The sequence below is a fragment of the Oenanthe melanoleuca genome, chromosome 3, assembly GCF_029582105.1.
Source record: "Oenanthe melanoleuca isolate GR-GAL-2019-014 chromosome 3, OMel1.0, whole genome shotgun sequence".
NCBI lineage: Eukaryota > Metazoa > Chordata > Aves > Passeriformes > Muscicapidae > Oenanthe > Oenanthe melanoleuca.
In genome coordinates this window covers 25126087-25145569 of record NC_079336.1, presented here as the reverse complement: position 1 = coordinate 25145569, position 19483 = coordinate 25126087, and the positions used below count along the sequence as shown (strand labels likewise).

The window sequence follows — 19483 nt, the reverse complement described above, 5'->3', positions numbered from 1 at the left end:
GCTACAGAGATCCTTGACATCTTCCATATTTTAAGGGAAATAATTGTCACACTTGCTGTCTGTTATGTCCAATTCTTGTCTAATATGATCAATATGACTCACAAAAGTATGCATTAAAACACAAAAGCAAAAAACTTAGGTTTTGTCTTTACATGTGGTACATATCATGTTATTGTATTTTATACCTAAATTAGCTGAACTTCCTCACGTGGAACTTTATTAAAATTGTCATAAGGAAGGCTTATGACAGGCACATGCATAGGAATTGAGTGAATTGTCATAGGAAAATTTTCCCTGATAGGGAATAGAGTGTATCTTTTTTACCATGTATCTAAAAGTAGAAACCTTACACTTCATCTATTATTTAAATCAGAGTTCCACAGGATCAGGAAAAAAAAACCAACAACATTTCCTTGGCTTTTGCAGAAACTAATTAGGGATATAATTGTTTATAAACTTTTAAGTGTGTATCTTGGTATATCTTTACCTTCTACAAATTATTTCATCTTTTCTGAGGAAGAAATAAAACTAGAGGTTTATGAAGAGATAAGCAGATGTTAAAGAGGCTATAAAAAGATATTAAAAGAAAAGTTACTTCTCTCATAAGTTATCTCCCATTTTCCTGCTTAAAGTTTCCCAAAGTACCTGTAATTATATTCTTTTGTAAGAACTGTGAATTGTCTGTTCGAAACAACATTTTTGTATTATATTTGCCTTCATGTTTAAAGACCATGAGCATACTAAACAGATATGAAAACTGATGATAAGCAGAAAATTACCTTTTACTTTTTTTTTTTTTTTGTAATATTGTGATTTTTTTTGTCTTTCATTACATTGTGACTATCTTTTTCCAGAAAAAAAATTAGATTAGTCATAGGCAGGAAGTTATCCAAAGTTTAGAAAATGTTGACAGCTTTAAGTTCATCTTGTATTCATGGTAAAGTAATGATGCAGAAAAATATTTTTCTAACATATCATAAGCACCATAAAATATGAAAGTACTTTAACTGACAGAAATCTATTCAGAGATCCCAGTGTGCCATGTTAAAACTAATTGAATTCACTTAGTCGTTCACAAAGCTGATCAATTAAATGTAGATTTAAAGCCCAGTGAACAAATGGTTCTAAGCTCACAATCAAGCTACAATTACAAGTAGACAAACCATGAAATCAAGTGCTTGTTCACATTAGTATAGGAAATTAAATGGTGCTCCAAAATGCTCAAGCCTGCACGCTACATTACGTGTTTGGAAGTGTAAGGAAGCCATAAAATGGTGAGTAAAATTCACCCGTGGCCAGTGCTAATTTCAGATGGGTTGCAGATGGTCAACTTCTTTGCAAATCAGACCTATAATATCTGATTGTACAATACACAAAGATTAAAGCATTTTAATGCAGATTAGGAAGCAAATATGTGTACTTGTATATTTCTGGTACAATAGGTTTCCTTATATAGAACTTTTAATGAAACATGAATTTTCCTTGATACACATGACATCCTGCAGGTTTTTTTGAAACCATTTATTATTTTAAAATTCAAGTTTCTGTACCTGAAACTGTTTAATTACTAGAAATAATTTAATTAAAACTTTTTCCTATTCTGTAGTACCAGTACTTCTGTGATGAAGCAGCAGAAATCAAAAACATCACTACCACTGCTAGAGTGGATGATGGACAGTGGTATAATGTGAAAATTAGGTAAGTTCACTGTTGCCTTTTTTATCATTGTTTCAAAGATCATATAGCTTGAACAGTTAGTAAATTCCACAGATTTTGTAACTCATTAACTATGATACCTGAACATGTTCAGTAAAATCATGGTATGGCAGTCTGGGCCTCAACACATCCTTGGAAAGAATGTTTAGAACTACAGCTGGACAGTGCTCATCACATCCCTGGTGTGCTTAGTGGAAACAAATTTATTCTCTTTGAAATAATTTACTGTAGCAAACATAAACATTCAGTCAGGGAAGATGCTGTGCAGCAGCTCCAAGATACTCAGTCCAGGAAATTGTTGAATTTCCAACAATTAGAGTGTGACTTATAGAAAAATCTTGGAAAATAAATAGGCAGAAGCAGCACTGTGGATTCACTGCTGTCACTGACTTTCAACTCATAATAGGATATATTATTCCTGTAAAAGTAACTGAAGGAGAATAAAATGAAAATAAAATGAGGTAGGAAAATGGGGTAGGTAGTAGGCTTTCCATGGTTTTTGTATATAGATGTACCTAATGACCAAATGTCTGTGGTCATAGAACCAATACCTTGGAAGTGAAAGTTTTGGGTTTACTTTATAGGAAAGTCAGGCACCTAGTGTGCTCTCTGGGTGCCTAGTTCTTATCAGATAGCTTAAAATAAGTCCAGTCATCTTGTCCAGCAAGAAGAAAGTGAGCTAGCTGTTTGCTTGTCTCTCAGGAGTAAGTTAGTCCTTAAAAAGTTTGTGGAGGAGAGCAGAAGGAACAAAAACCTTTTACTGGAACAGGCCTTTTCTAGCTATATCTGTCCAAACATTGTTAAATGAAGAACTTTTGCAGCCCAATATTGTCCTTATTTCCTTCCATGGGAAATGCAGTGGAGTGTGTATCCATTGTACTGTACCTTGCTGCCTCAGCTGTGGCAGTGAGTACTCCGTGGGGAGAACCAAAATCTGTCACTGCATTTCAGTTACCATTGCTATTATAATCTTTTTCCAGCAAGTTAAACCACACTCATGGTCTGAACCACACAGTAACATACACAAATTAGTGCAAGGAACAAAATCCAGTAATCCACTGGGGTTTTGCTTATCACCCAAAAAGGAGCACCATAAACCAAGCCATGCTGATGGAAGGTAAAATCAAGTGTAAGTTTCTCTGTGGCCAGGAAGAAATAGAACACAGTATCTCTATGACACTGAAAAAAGTGAGATTCTCTAAAATCTAATAACATACAGAGTTCTGTTTATTTCCTGGTTATGACTCCATCTCCATATCAAAATAGAGAAAAAAATTGAAAAATAGTTTTTAGAGAAGAGATATAAAGATGATAAAATCATTAAGTATCTTCTATATGAATAGAGATTAATACTCAAATACTCTGCAAGCCCATTAAAGGCAATTAAGAAAGGATCCCAAAGAAGACAAATCCCGAGAGACACAGAAATGGGCTCAGGAAAGGAGACATAAAATTTCTAGTTACTTAGATAGTTAAAATCCATTAGAATTCAATTGTTATTCCTTTGTTGTTCATTTTGGGAAAGATTTAAATCCTGAAGATAGCAAAAATATGAATACCTGAACCCTCAATGATGTGGAAGTGTCTACAAAAACAGCCTTTCCCCTGTCACTGAAGCATTCAAACTGCCATGTCACTGTCATCCTTCAGATATCCACTAATTACCATGAAGTGAATACACTCATTCTATGCATTTTCCCCCTACTCCATCAAGCAGAAAATAATTTGAGTCTCTAAATCAGCCCATGATAATAGCCCATGATGAAAGAAGACCGACCTAATCTATATATTTTGCTTTTAATTTTGAGTCTACAAAGAGAGGAACTTTCATTTGCAGGAAATTATTTCACTACAGCTCAGGAAGTGGGCCACACTAATTTTTCCTGCTGAAAAAAAGGCATGCATACCTTTATGGGATTTATGGGATTCAGGCTAGTTACAGGGCAATTAATAATTAATTATTACACTCACTCCATAAGACTGGAAATAGTTCTGGATGTTGTTTTGAGATGACCTTCTGCAGATGACACCAAGTCACGTGGGTGTGTAAAGCTCTGCAGAGGGATCTGGGATCACTGAATCCATGGGTCAAGGCCAATTGTGTGAGTCTTATGAGAAGTGGCTGAGGGAGCTGGGCCATTTAGCTGGGCCAAAGAGAAGCTGAAAGGAGACCTTATTGCTCCCTACAACTCCCTGAAAAGAGGCTGTATAGGGGTGGGGGTCAGTCTCTACTCCCAGCTAACAAGAAATCAGACAAAAGGAATAAGCCTCAGGTTGCACCAGGGAAGTTTTATGTTGGATATTTGGAAAAAAATCTTCACAGAAAGGGTTATAAAACAGTGAGAGAATCTGCACAGGGAAGTGGCTGAGTCACCATCACTGGAGATATTTTAAAATCATGTAGATATGGCAATTAGGGCTATGGTTTAGTGTTGGCAGTGCTGGTTTAACAGCTGATCTTGATGGTCTTAAAATCTTTTCCAACTTGAATTATTCTGTGATTCTATGATTCTGAGATTCAAAATCTTAGTCATGATGTTAGAAAGGTTTGGAATTGCTTCTCATTATCTTCTCATGTATTTTCAAATATGCTTGAGTTAATTATAAAGTATATATCCTGTATATATATGATTTATTTTTTTTTACTGTCTTGACAATTAAATATATATTGTTGACAGTTAAGTTTGATAGAGTCAGTCTTGAAATATGTGTTAATTGTTTTATGAAGTTGCCATTTCATTTAATCAGCTGCTGTGTAATACAGCAAAATAAAAGTTAAAATAACTTTGGTGAAAAATTGCTGTAACTTCCTAGAGGTTTGCAAACATTTAATCTTCTCAGAACTGATTTTCAGTGAGATAAATAAGTTAAGTTTTGAATTATGTTATCTGGAAAACCAGTGAGGTTAAATAGGAATGCAGGAGATACTACATATTGTAACATAGTGGATATGAGCATGGGATTTTCTTTGTTGTACATATGTTAAGCATTATGAACAGACATTGTGAATACTAACAATAAGAAATAATATTTTTGAAAGAAAATGCTAGTTTTTATTATTTAATGTAATCCTAATTGTTTAGAACTCTTTGATGTAGTCCTGTGATGGAGAGGATTTTATCTTTTCAATTCAGGGAAAGCAATGCATTTCAGCTACTGAAGATAAGCCATCTTCAAAGAGCATGCTGCCTCTACAATATCATATTAAATGAAGGTAGACTTAAAAGTAGTGAGTGCTGTTTAATACAAGTTTAAGAACAGTGAATCTTAGAAAGTGATAGTATCTTCCTTTTTCTCCTTACAAAAGAACATTTTACTGCTTTCTTTATCCCCCAGAAATAATTCCTCCTGTGAATAAATGTCACACCATCTAATGTTTGCAAGTAAATGTGCATATCAGACAATGTTCTTTATCCAGTTCTCATGATTCACCATGATATTCATGCTGAAAGAAAAATAGCAGCATTGCTGAAGTACATTTTTCATGATGATGGAATACTGTGACTACAAAAATTGTAATAATTTAATAAATTTTGGTGCAGTATAAGGACTGTATTTGCTTCAAAATCTGAGATATCTTAGATAATTTGGGTTAGAATATAACCCAATCTGATATAACCATCAGATTAGTCTAATTTTTTTGCATTGGTTGTTAAAACCAACATATTGCCAAGGTTTGCCTCAGATCAGTGCCTGACAGTTCCATTTCATGTGTAAACTACTGTAGTTGTAGACCCTTTTAATGAAACTCCATTGCAGCTCTTTCACTCACAATTCTGGCTATGGTTTTGGTTTCCTTAAGAATGTTGCTAGGGAAGTGAGTGAACTGCAGTGAAAAATGCATATGGGCAATACCCCACAGGAATTGGATTATTACAGGACTAGGAAGGGAAGGAAATGTTAGACTCAAGCATTGGAAGGTTTACATGTTTGATTTTGTACTGAAGATACAATTTTCTTACTGGCAATGCAGGGGATGTTCAACCACAGTCTTCTCATTCCAGCCTTTGGAAAACTGTTTCCATTAACTGCTTTAAGATTTTTCTTCTTCAATCTTTGTCATCAAAAAAGTTGATAAAATAATGTGCATTGCATAAACAAACTAAACTGCAGCAGCAATATTAGAAATGTGCCTTTTCTTGGCCCAATATTCTTCTTTTCAGTATGGCTAAAAATAGTTTCCTCAATTATATGAAAACTATTTTTTTATTTTAATTTTAGTCTCTGACCATAATTTTCAATTGCTTTAGCAAATTTGTCACTTATAAATTGATTATGCAGTAGATGTCATGAATACAACTTCATTGAGTCTATCTACTTTGAATTTTTTTTTAATTGTCTGAAATCATTAGGATTAAAATCTGGTGTAGGTGCTCCATCAGAATCTGATTGCAAAATATGGCAATTGCTTTTCAAAGAGTGTTTTATTCCTCTTCTTTATCTCCTATTGTTTGTAATTTCAGCTTTGCTCTAGTTACCTATAGAACTCTTAATGATTGGTTGTCTTGTTTTTGAGATGTAAAAATTTTCTGATTCCTCTAGTCAGAAAAAGATCTTTAGAATCATGCCAAAATGCAGCATATGCTCACTCAGGAGTTTGTATGTTGCTTGGTTTTGACGGCTTTTTATGAGGGTCTGAGATAATCCATATGGTGCAAAGTATGCTGTATTTATCATCCTTCACAACATGCTACAAACCTCATATTTTTCCTAGGGCTTTTAGGCAGGTAAGATAAGCATATGATAGATAAAGTGGGTAGCAAATCCTGCAGCTGCTTCTCTGTTTTATTTGTCTTTGGTTGTTACTATTTCACTTTCATTGAAAATTCCTATTTTTATTTTATCACAAAGGTGCAGAAATTTGACCTTCGTTTTTAGCATAACAGTGTATGGGTGAAGAAGTCACTCATATGTTGTTTTATGTACCATGTAAATGTCACATACTCTCCTTAATAAAAACATGCTTAATGGTCCTTATCCTCCAAAAACAGTGCAAGTCAAAAGATATTATTAGCAATTGCTACTGTTTAATTAGAGAACTGTATTTAATATTTATAAAATGCAGTGGCAATATATTATTGGTATAAAGTAGCATCAGCGTCCTTTCATTTCCCTCACCTCTCCCAAGAAAGCTGTTGGACTTGCATCAGCTGCAAGAAGTTTAAGTATGTGGACCCAGCAAGATTAACTTGTTTTATATTTGTTACCAATACAAAAGATATATGTAGTTGCTGGACCTCTAAAATGGCCATGGAGAGGGTCCTCACAAACATACTTTCTTAGCCACAGTTGTGTTGGTCTTTTTTTTCAGTCCCTCCTAAAGTACCTAGTGTAAAACTAGGTGTGAATATGCTGACTTATCTAATAATTTCTAATTTTATATGGTCTGAAACTTTTCCCAGATCAGTGGAGCTTACTTGGGAAAAGTACAGGTTATTACACTTATTCCAATTTATTTATGGTGTATTAACACTGGTAATAAAGTGACATTTGTATTTTCTTAATTTTGCTGTATGTTTAGTCCTAAGTAGGTTATATCTGCTACTTAATGCCCAATATACATTGCAGAGACACTAAGTCACCAAAAACAAATAGGTATGAGAATATGGTTTAGAAATACAGGCATTTGCATTTAATATGGAATGAAAATAATTTAAATGCTGGAAATATTGATACTGATGCCAAGACCTGGATTTGCAAAGTGGAAAATAGGAATAAGCTGATCATGAAGTATGAAGAAAATGGGAAAGATTCTTTTTTTTCGTTTTGGTTTGGGGATTTTGGACAAAGATAAAGAAATTTAACGTCAAATACCTACAGTAACTATCACACAGATGTGCAGGGAAAATGAACTGTACCCCCAAAATGGGTATTATGAAATATTTGTGGAAGGAAAAAGATACTGACTTTGTAACAGCATAGATTGACTATTGGCACAAGTAGCTCAAAAAGTGGACAACTAATTTCTGAGGGCTGAAATTTCTGTTATACAGTGATACTATTACTGCCCACCAGCAGAGCATAACAGTAGCACAGAAATTGTAATGCTGGATTGAAGCAACAGAATCAAAGCAGATTCTGATTTATAAACTGTGAAACTGAAGCCAAATAGGAATCAAAAAATACTAAATAAAGGAAAAGTTTTGAAACCTTGCTAGTCAGGATATATGTGTTTTCCACTTAATTCTACTAACATGCACAATACATTTAGAGAGAACTAATTTTATTTTAGTCCTTTCACAGATAAGTAGAGGAGGCAACAAGCCAATAATATTCCCTCCTGTGACTAATTTTGTTTTTTACTCATAAATACTTTGTAATTTAAATGTACATTTCTATTTGGGAGCTGGAGTTGTTTAGCTGGAAGTAAAGGATGTTCAGGGGAGACTGTGTTGCTCTCTATAACTGCCTGAAATGAGGCTGTAGCCAGGTGAGGTCAGTCCCTTCTCTCAAGTAACAAGAGAGGAAATGGCCTCAAATTGCACCAGGGGAAGCTTATGCTGGATATTAGGAAAAGTTTCTTTACAGTATTGGTTGTTAAGCATTGGAAAAGGCTGCCCAAAGAAGTGATTAAGTCACTGTCACTGGAGATATTTTTTAAAAATTTAGAGGTGTCACTTAGGGACATGGTTTACTGATGAACTTTGGAATATTAGGTTAATGGTTTGACTGGGTGATCTCAGAGGTCTTTTCCAACCTTAATTATTGTGTTATTCTATGATAGTTCTCCCTTTTTAATAACTTAGAGCAGTGTGGAAATAATGACTCTGTAGATGCTAGAGAGCAATGGCAGCATCTCACTAAAAAACACACATAAGGAAACTGATCCTTACATAGGTTGAATAGGAGAATGCATCTTTTATACTTGCTGATGAAAGATTATTAAGGAAAGAGATAGATCATCTATGAGTTTATATTTATACAGTTTCCTTTGTGAATAAGCATAGATTTCTGTAGCTGGAGATAATTTTTATGCACAAATACCAGAAATAAATTTCAAGCAAAGTTCATCACTGCAGTCATGTTCTATTCATCTTAGATATTTTTAAAATGTTAATTAGGCTGAATTATTTTTTTTTTTAAAGAGAACACCTTTAACTTCAATAGTAGAATTACTGTACCACAACTAAGGGTCCTACTCTTCTTTGAAATGTTTTAATTTGAAAAACAAAAGTATATATTAATTTTAGATTCAGAAGTTGTTGGTTTTTTAGAAAAATACTATAAATTGCATTTATTTGTCTATCTTTGTTATTAAAAGCAAAGAAACAACTTGACTCTCTTTCTGACTGTTGCATTTCACCAAATGCTAAATATTTTAGACATATTGTATAAAGAGTTTATGTATTTGCTGGAGGCTTTTCCTCAGGACATGGCTTTAGCTGGTTCTCTGTTTAAGAGTATTTAAATCCTGTTCTATTCCATATGACCTATAAAATAGTTCTTGACTCCATTGTTCACATTATTAATTTCACAGAACATTCAAAATTTTCTTACCCAATAACTCAAATTGCTATTTTTCAAAATAAAGTAGTAACATTATCAGCTGACTTCTAAAATAAATCTTAAAGATTTTTTCCTTATAAAAAGTAATAGAATGCAACAATATCCTATTTCTGAATGGATTTTGTTTTTAGGAAATCAGACCTAATATATTTTATACAATGTATGCATATTTATAAGGAATAAATATACTAGCTATTAAATAAGCTAGCTATCATTAAGGAAGCTTAGTGGAGAAAACACAGTGTAGGTTTTAAAAAATATTTTATAAAACTTCTTTATCTCCCTATGGATGAACATATATGATTTGAACACAACAGCACAAGGTAACATAAGCTACCATTTTTATCTAAGTTAAAATTTCTGACATTTCTTGGGTTTAGATTTTCAGGCCAGAAGGGAACACTTATTTGACCACCAAGGTACCACTAATTTCTATATCTTAAATGATCAATATTTTTTTTAAGTCTATGAAAAACATAGACTTCTGTTAAACCAAGCCCTCCTATTATATATTTTCCTAAGATACACTTTACTGTGGTCACCTCTTCCTAAACCCACAGCTTTGGTGGGCAATTTATGTATACAGATCATATTCTCTGGCAAACCCCAGCCAGCACTTCGGTAAAAAGCTGAAAATAAAAGATGGGTAAAGATTCCCTGCTAACCCTTTGTCTCAGGTATTGAGGTAATGCTCAGGACTGAGCCAGCACCACAGACACATAAGAGGTGTAATTCACTCTCACCTCAAAGATCTTTTTGTCTGCTAGATACCCTTTCACCAGTCTGTTATTTGAGACATGTCCTGAAAACAGAGAAATTAGAATAATCAGATGGTTATGTAGTGGGAGAAAAATGCTGATAGGCACGGCACATTGCATGCAGAAACCTGAAGACATACATTTTTATTAAAGTCGTTTTACTGCAGCAGATATGAGGCAGCATGAGTATTTGAAAGATGATGCAAGCAACCCTTTTCTCTGCTGAATAAAGCAGGATATGCAAAGAACAGGACAAGCAGTGCAGCAGTCTTGTTTACTCAGACAGTGCTGTGTGAATCCTGTACACTGTAACTCCTACTTAGCAAGAAGGAAGCTGGCTTTCTGCTTTATCCCACATGAATCCCTTTCAGTCAGAATTATCTGGAGGCAGGGAGACTGCACCTCTTCTGAAAGCAAATAAGCTTTTTCTCCCTGAAGGGCAGGATGGAGCTTGCAGAGAGTCTGCAGCAACAGCACAGACAGAAAATCCTGGAAAACAGAAAACAGAGTCTACCTGCTAGAGGTGGCAGGCATTAAGGTGTGCCTTGTCAGGCCATGGAAGGAAGATTTTGTTTAGGACCAACTGGACCTAGTAGAAAAGTTATTTCAAGTTATAGAATAAATTTGCTTTCAAGACTTTTATTTAATCACACTTATTGCTAAATTTTCATTATTAAAAAGATAATCTTTTAAGAATCTGATTATTTTGTGTATTAAATAAAGTCGATTCTTAAAGAGAAGGCTCATGTCTTTTTGGATAAGTTACTTTAACAAAAGGGAGATAATTCAGATTGCTTTCAAAGGGACACTTTTGGCCTCAAAAGGCTTGGTTGTTTTTTCCATGTTTAAATAACTATGTTCTTCTTCTTTCTTTGTTTGGCTACTGACCCATGTTTCCAGGGCTCATATAGGGTCCTTTGCCTAAGCTGCCATTCAAACCACACCTGTAACTATGTAAGATGCCAGTGATTTTTTCCAGGGTCCATAATATCTCCTGTATATATTCACAGTCCTCCACTAACTTTTCTAATTTCTTTCAAACATTAGCTTAAAGTTTGTCTTCTTAAAATGATCAATTTAACTTTCAGAAACAAAATTTCTGCCAGTAAACAATCATGGGGTTATACTATTTATGCTAAAGGATAATACTCCTTTTGAACAGTGTAGGAAAGATCTTGGTCCTGCATTGCCAGATATGGTAAAATACCTTTTGCTATTTTGAAGTCACTACAGAAATTATTTTCTTCATTTAGCATGAATTAAGATTTCACAGAGAAAGGAATAGTGGAAATTGATTATGTCAGAAAAAGACATAGAAACAGAAAAGACATAGAAATTATGTCAGAGAAACTTGCCATTCATATTTTTTGTATCTTTCATTTTGTTTCCAGAAATTGAGAATAGTGAAAGTAGACTTTCTGCTCACATAGCTGTCTGAGTACAGGGAAAAGCGCCACCCTGCACTGATCAAGTCTTCTACTAAAACAAAAGTTGAAAACTTTTGGCACTTTTTTCAGCTAAGTAATGTTGTTTTATTTTGCATCAATGCAATATTAAAAAAAAACAATATTAATTTAAATCAAAACCCATTATGAAATCAAAGTTTAAGATGTTGCAGTTATTTTTTAATTTTCCAGAGTGGCTATTTTTCACAAACCTCTTATGAATTAACAGAGAATAAGCAACTTCCTTTTCCTAGTAATGTCATTGAACACAATGTATTTTATTATACTAAATTGATCCTAATAACAGTTAATAATGATTTAATACCACCAATTAGTTTGATGCAAAGTGTTATTTTACAGCCTCTTAAAGATAAAAGCTTACTTAGTCATGCTACATCTTGGGTACAAATCATATTCTACACATTGTCAGAACTCTACCTTAAAGCAGACACTCAGACACTAAAATTTAAAATCATGCAAGGGACAAATCTGTGGTGTATTGTGATGTTTTCTTCCTCTTGTTGCTTAACTAAAAAATGTGAAAAATGCTTCTGTCATAGCTACTTTATTTTGCTTTGGATCTCGAAAGAGGTCATTAGTGTCTCTTATAAGAATTAAAATTTTCTACTTTATCATCTGAAGCAGCTTATCACAGGGACAGAAACATAAAACAGTAAAATAGGACTCTAATAACAGGCCAATAACAATACATCAGGCTTTGTTCTGTACTATTTTCCATGGAACATCAAAGGGTACTTATGGATATTAAAAGTGGGTTCAATGCTCTGTGGCTGCTTTGGCCACATGTTATAAACACAGAACTTATATTAAGGAGAGCACAGGTAGGGCATAGAGACCAGAAATAATGTTGGCCTGCAGAGCTGATGTAAATATGAATTCCCACAATGTAGCTATTTTTTTAAATTAAAAAAGTCTTTAAGATGCACTCTAAATTACAGTGTGGCAAGACTAAATCCAACTCTAAACTTTCTGCTGTCTGAATACTTGAATACCATACTCTTATTTGAGCCAAACTTTTCCCTAAGTGACACATCTACATCAACTTTAAATAAGTGCACATGGTTTTCTAAGTTTTATTTCAGTGAGTACTATCTTTGGTTGGTATGATGTAAGCAACAAGAAACTAGAAGCAGGAAACTGCAAAGACAGAAAGGGCCAGAGGCACAGATAGTTGTTTTTTCTTTAGCTATATCTATAGTAGTAAATTAAACCAAAATCTGAAGGCAAGTCTCTGGACTGAGGCCAGCTGGGAAGTCTGAGGTCATGTCTATAAAAACTTTTATGGTAAGGTGAGTTTGAAATTATTGCTGAATTGCACTAACCAGTGAACTTTATAAATTGAAGATATTATCTAACTTCCATAGTAACTGTAACAGAAACAGTGATGACTTTGTAAAAATACAGATGATTCCATGTCCGAATCTGAACTTAAGTTGTGGACTTTAGTGTAGCAGTGTACATGTGACTTCTGTGAAAAGGGAGTACTATCTTTATTTCTTTCTTAGGATATGAAACAAAGTTCATTTCCTCCCTCCCTTGTATTATTAGAGAAATTTGCATCATTAGCTTCAATGTTCTTATTTGTTTAGTTAAATCACAGTTAAATCTATGACCAGACCAAAAAGCTAGTTAGCTCTAAGACTAGACCAAGAAATCAGCTTCAGGCCCAGGAAGGATGCTATCAGAGAAATGAGAAAAAACATGTTGTTGACTAATTAGTCCATCTGCAACATGGAAGTGTGTGTTACCTGGTGTCTCAGTAGGGCAAAGTCAGCACCAACAGTCTATAATTATGCATTTTACTGCAGAGTGAAAATGTAATGACTGTGAGTGAACTGGTGTATATTCTATCTAGATAAATCAACTGCCAGTAGTAAGAGATTCTGCCCTATTCTGTAAATGTTATTAGTATGAAATTGCTGGGGTTTAATTTTTGCTGCAGGTAGATGTCTTAGGGATGTAGAATTGTAGGGTATTTTGGGCCAAAAGGGGCTTCAGGAGGTCTTTAACCCAACCTCCTGCTCAAAGCAGGGCCAGCCAAGGTCAGAACAGGTTGCTCAGTGCTAAATTCAGTCAGATTTTGAAAAACTCCAACACTGAAACCTGCAAAACTAGGGAGGCCCAGATGTTCAATTCCTAAAGTTGCCTCAAATACCCTTGAAATGCCACGAAGATTTCAAAATCAGTGCTAGGTCAAAATTGATCCAGCCTTTTAACTGTGCATTAAGAAAATTTTATCTTGATTATAATGACAATAGGTTTATTGTTTTGTCATAATTTTGCAAAAAATAAATATTCTACTACAAGGAAGAGTTTCAGTATGATACCAGAAAATGAAAACCTCCAGAAACGGAGTGAAAAACAAGTTGTCTTTTTTTAAGCTAAGAAATCTATAAATAATAACTAAATATACTGATAGTTAAATACATTCTTAGCTTTAAGTAAACAATTGTATTCAATACAATTGGAGAAATTAGGGATTATTTGTTTTATACAATAATAAAGTTTCTTTACTTCTGGTGCTTCACAACTCATATTTGCTATAGATGTTTTAAATATCTTGTTGCTCTTGTTTAATAGACTGAATGCTAATATTACAACCTATAGTTATAATGGCATTAGTGAATTATTTATTGGTTTTTAGCATGGCTACATTCAAGTGAAATTTCTAGAGACAGGTTAAAGTTTCAATCTTGTTTCTAGAACAAAAGATTTCTCTTTTCTATCAGGAAAAAACAGCTGAAGAATTTTTATTCCCAGCAAGGCTGCACAGCATGACTGAACAATACTTTTTCTGAATGTCCCCCTTTCTCTCCTCCTCTTCCACCATTTATTTTGTTACTTTTTACCATTTTATGATAATCCTAAAAATGTCATTTAAACATCAATGAAAAATGTCAGAAGGTAAAGACATTATATAAAAGGACTTGGATTTCGTACAGACATTGCCATGTTTAGGGACTGTTATATCAATAGTTATCAAATTATTGTCTGACCTTTCCATCATTCTAACCTGCAAGGCTTTGAGCCATGGATTTAGTACTGTTTAGACAGAATCCTTCTTCAGGTTATAATTAATAGGCCAGTATTTAATCACTACATTTGTGTGATTACAAATGAGGGAACTGTGAACTATTACTGCTGGCTTGGACTGAGGCACAATTACTGGTAGCTTACCCAGCAAAAAGTGCTTGAGGGTTGCTGTATGCATTTCCACATTTATAATTATGCAAAAAGCCCTGTCATCTTACTTGACCTTTAAAGCACCCAATGTGCTGATTGTAAAAAAAGTATTTTAAAAGCCTGATGGAAATTTCATAGAGTGCATATATGACCCAGTGATTGTATCATCAGCAAATGCTAAACAATAATGGTTTGAAGTCATTATCCTAATTTGGCCAGACCCTGCTAGATTCAATCAAACACAATCAGAGGTGCATGGCTGACATTCTAACAAGCTTAGGGCAAAGGCAGCTCATGCTTTGAATTGTATTAGCTTGTTTTCTGACACCAAATACTGAGAATTATCTTCAAAATATTCTTTTAATATATGCACACCAAAATACTTTTACATATTAATCATATAAATTATTAAGGACAAGCTATAAAATATGTCTAAAGCTAATGTGGAAAGAACTACATCAATATGGTATTTGTGTGATAGACATAGGAACATGGTCATGTAACTAGTTACAGCATTAGCATCTCAAAACATGGAGAAGATATAGTAATTAAGAGAAAAACAGAAGTTTCTTGAGCAGCTATACCTCACTTAGCACATCTGTCAAATAGTTAAAAATAAATAAAAGCCTGGCAGTTCCTCCCTGATCCTCTTCTACTCTATCTTAAGAACTACGCTGCATTAAAACAAGTCTGATTTAAAATATTTCTGAAATATTGCTATCTTGTTATTATTCCTTTATTAATGATTGTACTATCATTTTAACAGGAAGAGATTTTAGATATTAACAAAGTCATAATTTTTTCCTTTGAAGTCTCACTGCCACTTTTTTCTGTAGAATGATATATCCAAGATGTCGTACTAGGTTCAAACAGTTCTTGACCATTGCAAACTGAGCTACAGGGAATGATTGTGCCAGTTACATACATTATCAGCAGCCTTCCTTTGTAAGTCACTTATGAAAAGGTGTGTTACAGAGCCTTGTGTGTGTGTGCTTAGAAATACAGCCATTGTATATTATCCAAAAATCATGGTGGGAAAAACATTTCTTTTCTTAGCTCTAGATACATCTAGCTCCTTTTTTGCATTCATGTTAGCTATTAATTATCAAGTTTAAAAAAAATTGGGGGGAGAACCGAAAAAACCCTGAATCAATCCATTGAGATGCTGGTTTTCAGCCCACAGAATCAAAACCCCAATTTATTTCTCTTTTTCATTCTTGATTTTAGCAACAAACGAATTTTTTTTATTCTCCACCTGAAATTATTTGCCATAGGAGGGCATGCATAAATATTGATAGGCCTTTCTGTAAATATGTACCACCTTGTTTGCATATGGTTCTGAAAGTATCTCAAAACACAATTTCATGGAAAACATGAAGAGCTGTTTGCAAATGTTACTCATGTTAGCTCTTCATTCTGCCTGTTAAAAACACACAGAGGACTTTATGAAATAATGTGCCACAATCCATATATTACTGTAAGATAGAATATAGTTAAGAAAACTTGAAATGCTCTTTTTTTATAGGAATTTTCAGAAGGTTGTTTTTCATTGTCAGAGATAAACTGAATTCCTACAATACCTACTGCATCCTACCCAACTTGCTTTTTCAGAGCTGTGGATTGTTGGTTTGTGGTTTGGGGTTTTTTTTGTTGTTTGGGTTTTGTTGTTTTTTTTTTGGGGGGGGGGGTGTATATGCTATTTTCACATAGATTTTTTGAGACACCCATATGCAAATACACTTGGATAGCTTTAAATGTAGAGCTGATTTGTTTCATGTGCAGAGAGATGGATAGGCTGGAAGAAATTCCCCCATGGGAGACTGGTTTAGTTCTGATATTTCCTTATTGTGCTTTCTTACATGAAGATAAAATGATTCCTGCCTGTTGGCGATTGGAATGCAAATGACCTTTACACCTTTTTAAAAATTTGAAAGAAACTTAATTGTTTTCTTGGTGCCTTCTGTTTGTTGTTGACAATTTATGCATTTTGTTAATGGCAACATTTTTAAGAGGTTATGTGAATGGGGGAGGGAAATGGGAATGTATATATTAATTTCAGGGCCTAATATTACAGACTTCAGCTTTAGGAATGATGCTTTTGAAGTATTACAGATTATTATAATACCTCTGCACTTTCTAAAATAAAGCTTGTTTTAAATTTCTTTTGTGGTTTGTATTTTGTGTGTGTGTGATGAGAAAGAGGGATATTTAAAATAATTTGAGTTCATTTGATGCATTTTTTGCAAATTACAAAGTCTTCTTGTTATTATTAAAAAAATTCCAACTCTTTTTATTTAGTAATTTATGTGCTTTGGCTTTTTTTAACAATCTGCTCAGATTTACAATATGGTTTCATTTTAATGGAATTTCAAACACCAAATACATGTCAACTTACAGCTTGTTAAACAGCTTCTTTTATATTTATAGTTCTATAGTACAAAACAGTATTTACTTGATTTTCTTTCCTTGTTGGTTTAGTAACAGCCTAATTAATTTGTCAGATAGACAGCAATGTAAACAATATATGGTGGTAAAATGTGCCTATTTCTGAATTTGTGCAGGCAAGGCATGGTACCATGTGAAGCAGAAATGTCAATCCTGAAGTTATCTGCAAATACAAGTATAACTAGAAATTTCTGGTCCAGTTCTTATTGGCTTGAAACAGGATCCATATTTGTTGGTGGTTTGCCTCATCTTTATGCAACGAAACAGGTATTTTGTTAATTTATATTATTTTTAGGGGTGTCATATTGAATACAATGGAACTGAAGAGATTTAAACCAGGCAAAAAATAAAAATTGCAGCTTTTTTGAGAGTTACATCTAAGGGATGAGTATGGCCCATTTGCAGAGTATTGCTTGTGCATGAGACTTTGGTAAGTATACAAAAATGGTATTATGGTCTAAAGTCATTATCTGAAATCCTGTTTGTCTTGAGCAGGCAGTGTAAAGGAGCAAATATGATCCAATTTAGAGGAGGTGAAGCACCTGTTATGTCAGGTGCTAGTTCTATGAAGATGTGAAAAGTATAACAATGGTTTCCAAAACAAAGAGTGAGGAGATTCTGCAATGAGAGATGGCACAGCAGCTTCAATCTGTGGGGTCTGTATGCAGCTCTGGTAGCCACTTATGCAGGGATGAGAATTAATCTCCAGTGGAGCTCGTACAGAGACAGGGAAGAAGAATACCCACAGGGTTCTGAGAGAGCTGGAGACAGCAGATCATTACTCACTTGCTCTTATGGAGGAATTTGGGGCAGAGTAGTCACAATCACAGATACACATCACTTAAGTGATTTCCTTTTTTTTTTTTTTTTCGAAGCAGCATGAGTATAGCTAGCAATTTCTATTCCAGTTTGTGACACTCAAACTCTTCATGCTTACTCAGATCAAAGGCCCAGGCGCTGTAATTAATTTGAGACTGGCACCACACACCCAGGGCACACTCAGTCCAGCTTCCAGGAGCACTGCCCCTGTACAACACAGCTCCAGTGCAGCTGGTTCAACCTTCCCCATCTTGTCAGGTGTCAAAGGATGCACCTCAGCATCTAAGGGGCTGTTGTCAGAGCTATGTACAAGTTTTTTCAATTAAATTTTTTGACATAAGGTGCCTGTGATCTCATTAGTCACATAGCTCCAAGTTGGTCTCTGACTTTCACTTATCCAAAGCCAACCTGTGCTGCTACCTGACTATTTAACTCTCTTGTCTCACTCCCAAATGTGCTTCCAGAATGTAAAACTGTTCACCATTACATAATACAGACTATCTATGAGTGTTTGTGTTTTCCATGCTGTGAAGTACATTAAAGTGTTAGCACTGAGTTGGTGTAGTGCAGGTCTCATTTATCTGAACAGGGTTCTTTGGATTGGTGTCACCCCACAACTGTAGCAAAGTTAGACTGCAGGGGTTTTGTTTCTGCAGTGCACTGTAAAAACTGGGCATATGTAGTCTAGTTTTCATTTTTTATGCCATACTTTTGGGTAGGCTTCACCCTGTGCAATTGATTTAACCTTTTTATTTCTGTTCCATTCTTCAGTAAGTGAAGGTCATCTTACCATGAGGCAAATAGAGTCATTTCAAGCACTGGCATGTTTTTGATACTGCTACTGTAATGCAGCATTTCTAGATTGCTTTCACCTTATAATAAATTTCACAGTAATCAATGATGTGACAAGACTGTTGAAATCCAACTTAAAAGTTGTTGTGAGCAAGTGTTTTTCAGGTTGTAAAATATTTCGTAAGAAGTGAACTTCTAAGTAGCTCATACTGACATTAAAAGAACAAATCAAGTAATATTCATATTTATACAACTTTTCCCTCAATTCAAATGTTCATACACAAACTATACTTTCATCTGGAATATTTTATCCTCAGTTGTATATAGAATTTTATTTACTACAAAAATGTGTCCATACTAATGAGATACATGAAAATAATATTTTCAATGTTTAAGGGACCTGTCTTCTAGAAGCTAAGGAAGTTATAGTGAAGACTTAGAGAAGTTTAATTCACATAGTGTGTTTTGAAGCAGGTAAGAAAACAATTTGTTTGAGGGATATAGTAATAATGTGTATATGACAATGAATTTTGAGATGAAAAATAACTCTTTACTAGCTAAAGGCCAAATGAAATCCAGAAAAATAAATTTAAATTAGAGAAGTTCACATAGCAATGAAATATAATGGTTTAAAGGTAATTTATTGCTAAAAATTTTTGCCTGCATGCATTGGATTGTCATATTGACATGGGCTTTCCTTCTTTGAGAATGTTGCAGTTCAATTCTATTCTTAATTCAGGATTAATAGGTGAGATGTTGTGGTTCATGATTGTAATCTAAATTAGGTAATAGATGTGG

The 19483-nt window shown here is 34.2% G+C and overlaps 1 protein-coding gene across 1 annotated transcript in view; it reads left to right on the top strand.

Moving 5' to 3' along the window:
- Positions 1-19483, top strand: part of EYS (eyes shut homolog) — a 674079-nt gene that overhangs the window by 422108 nt on the left and 232488 nt on the right. Inside the window, exons 33-34 of the mRNA XM_056488606.1 lie at positions 1607-1698; positions 17191-17341. Coding sequence (XP_056344581.1) covers positions 1607-1698; positions 17191-17341 — 243 coding nt within the window. The remainder of the gene's footprint in view (positions 1-1606; positions 1699-17190; positions 17342-19483) is intronic.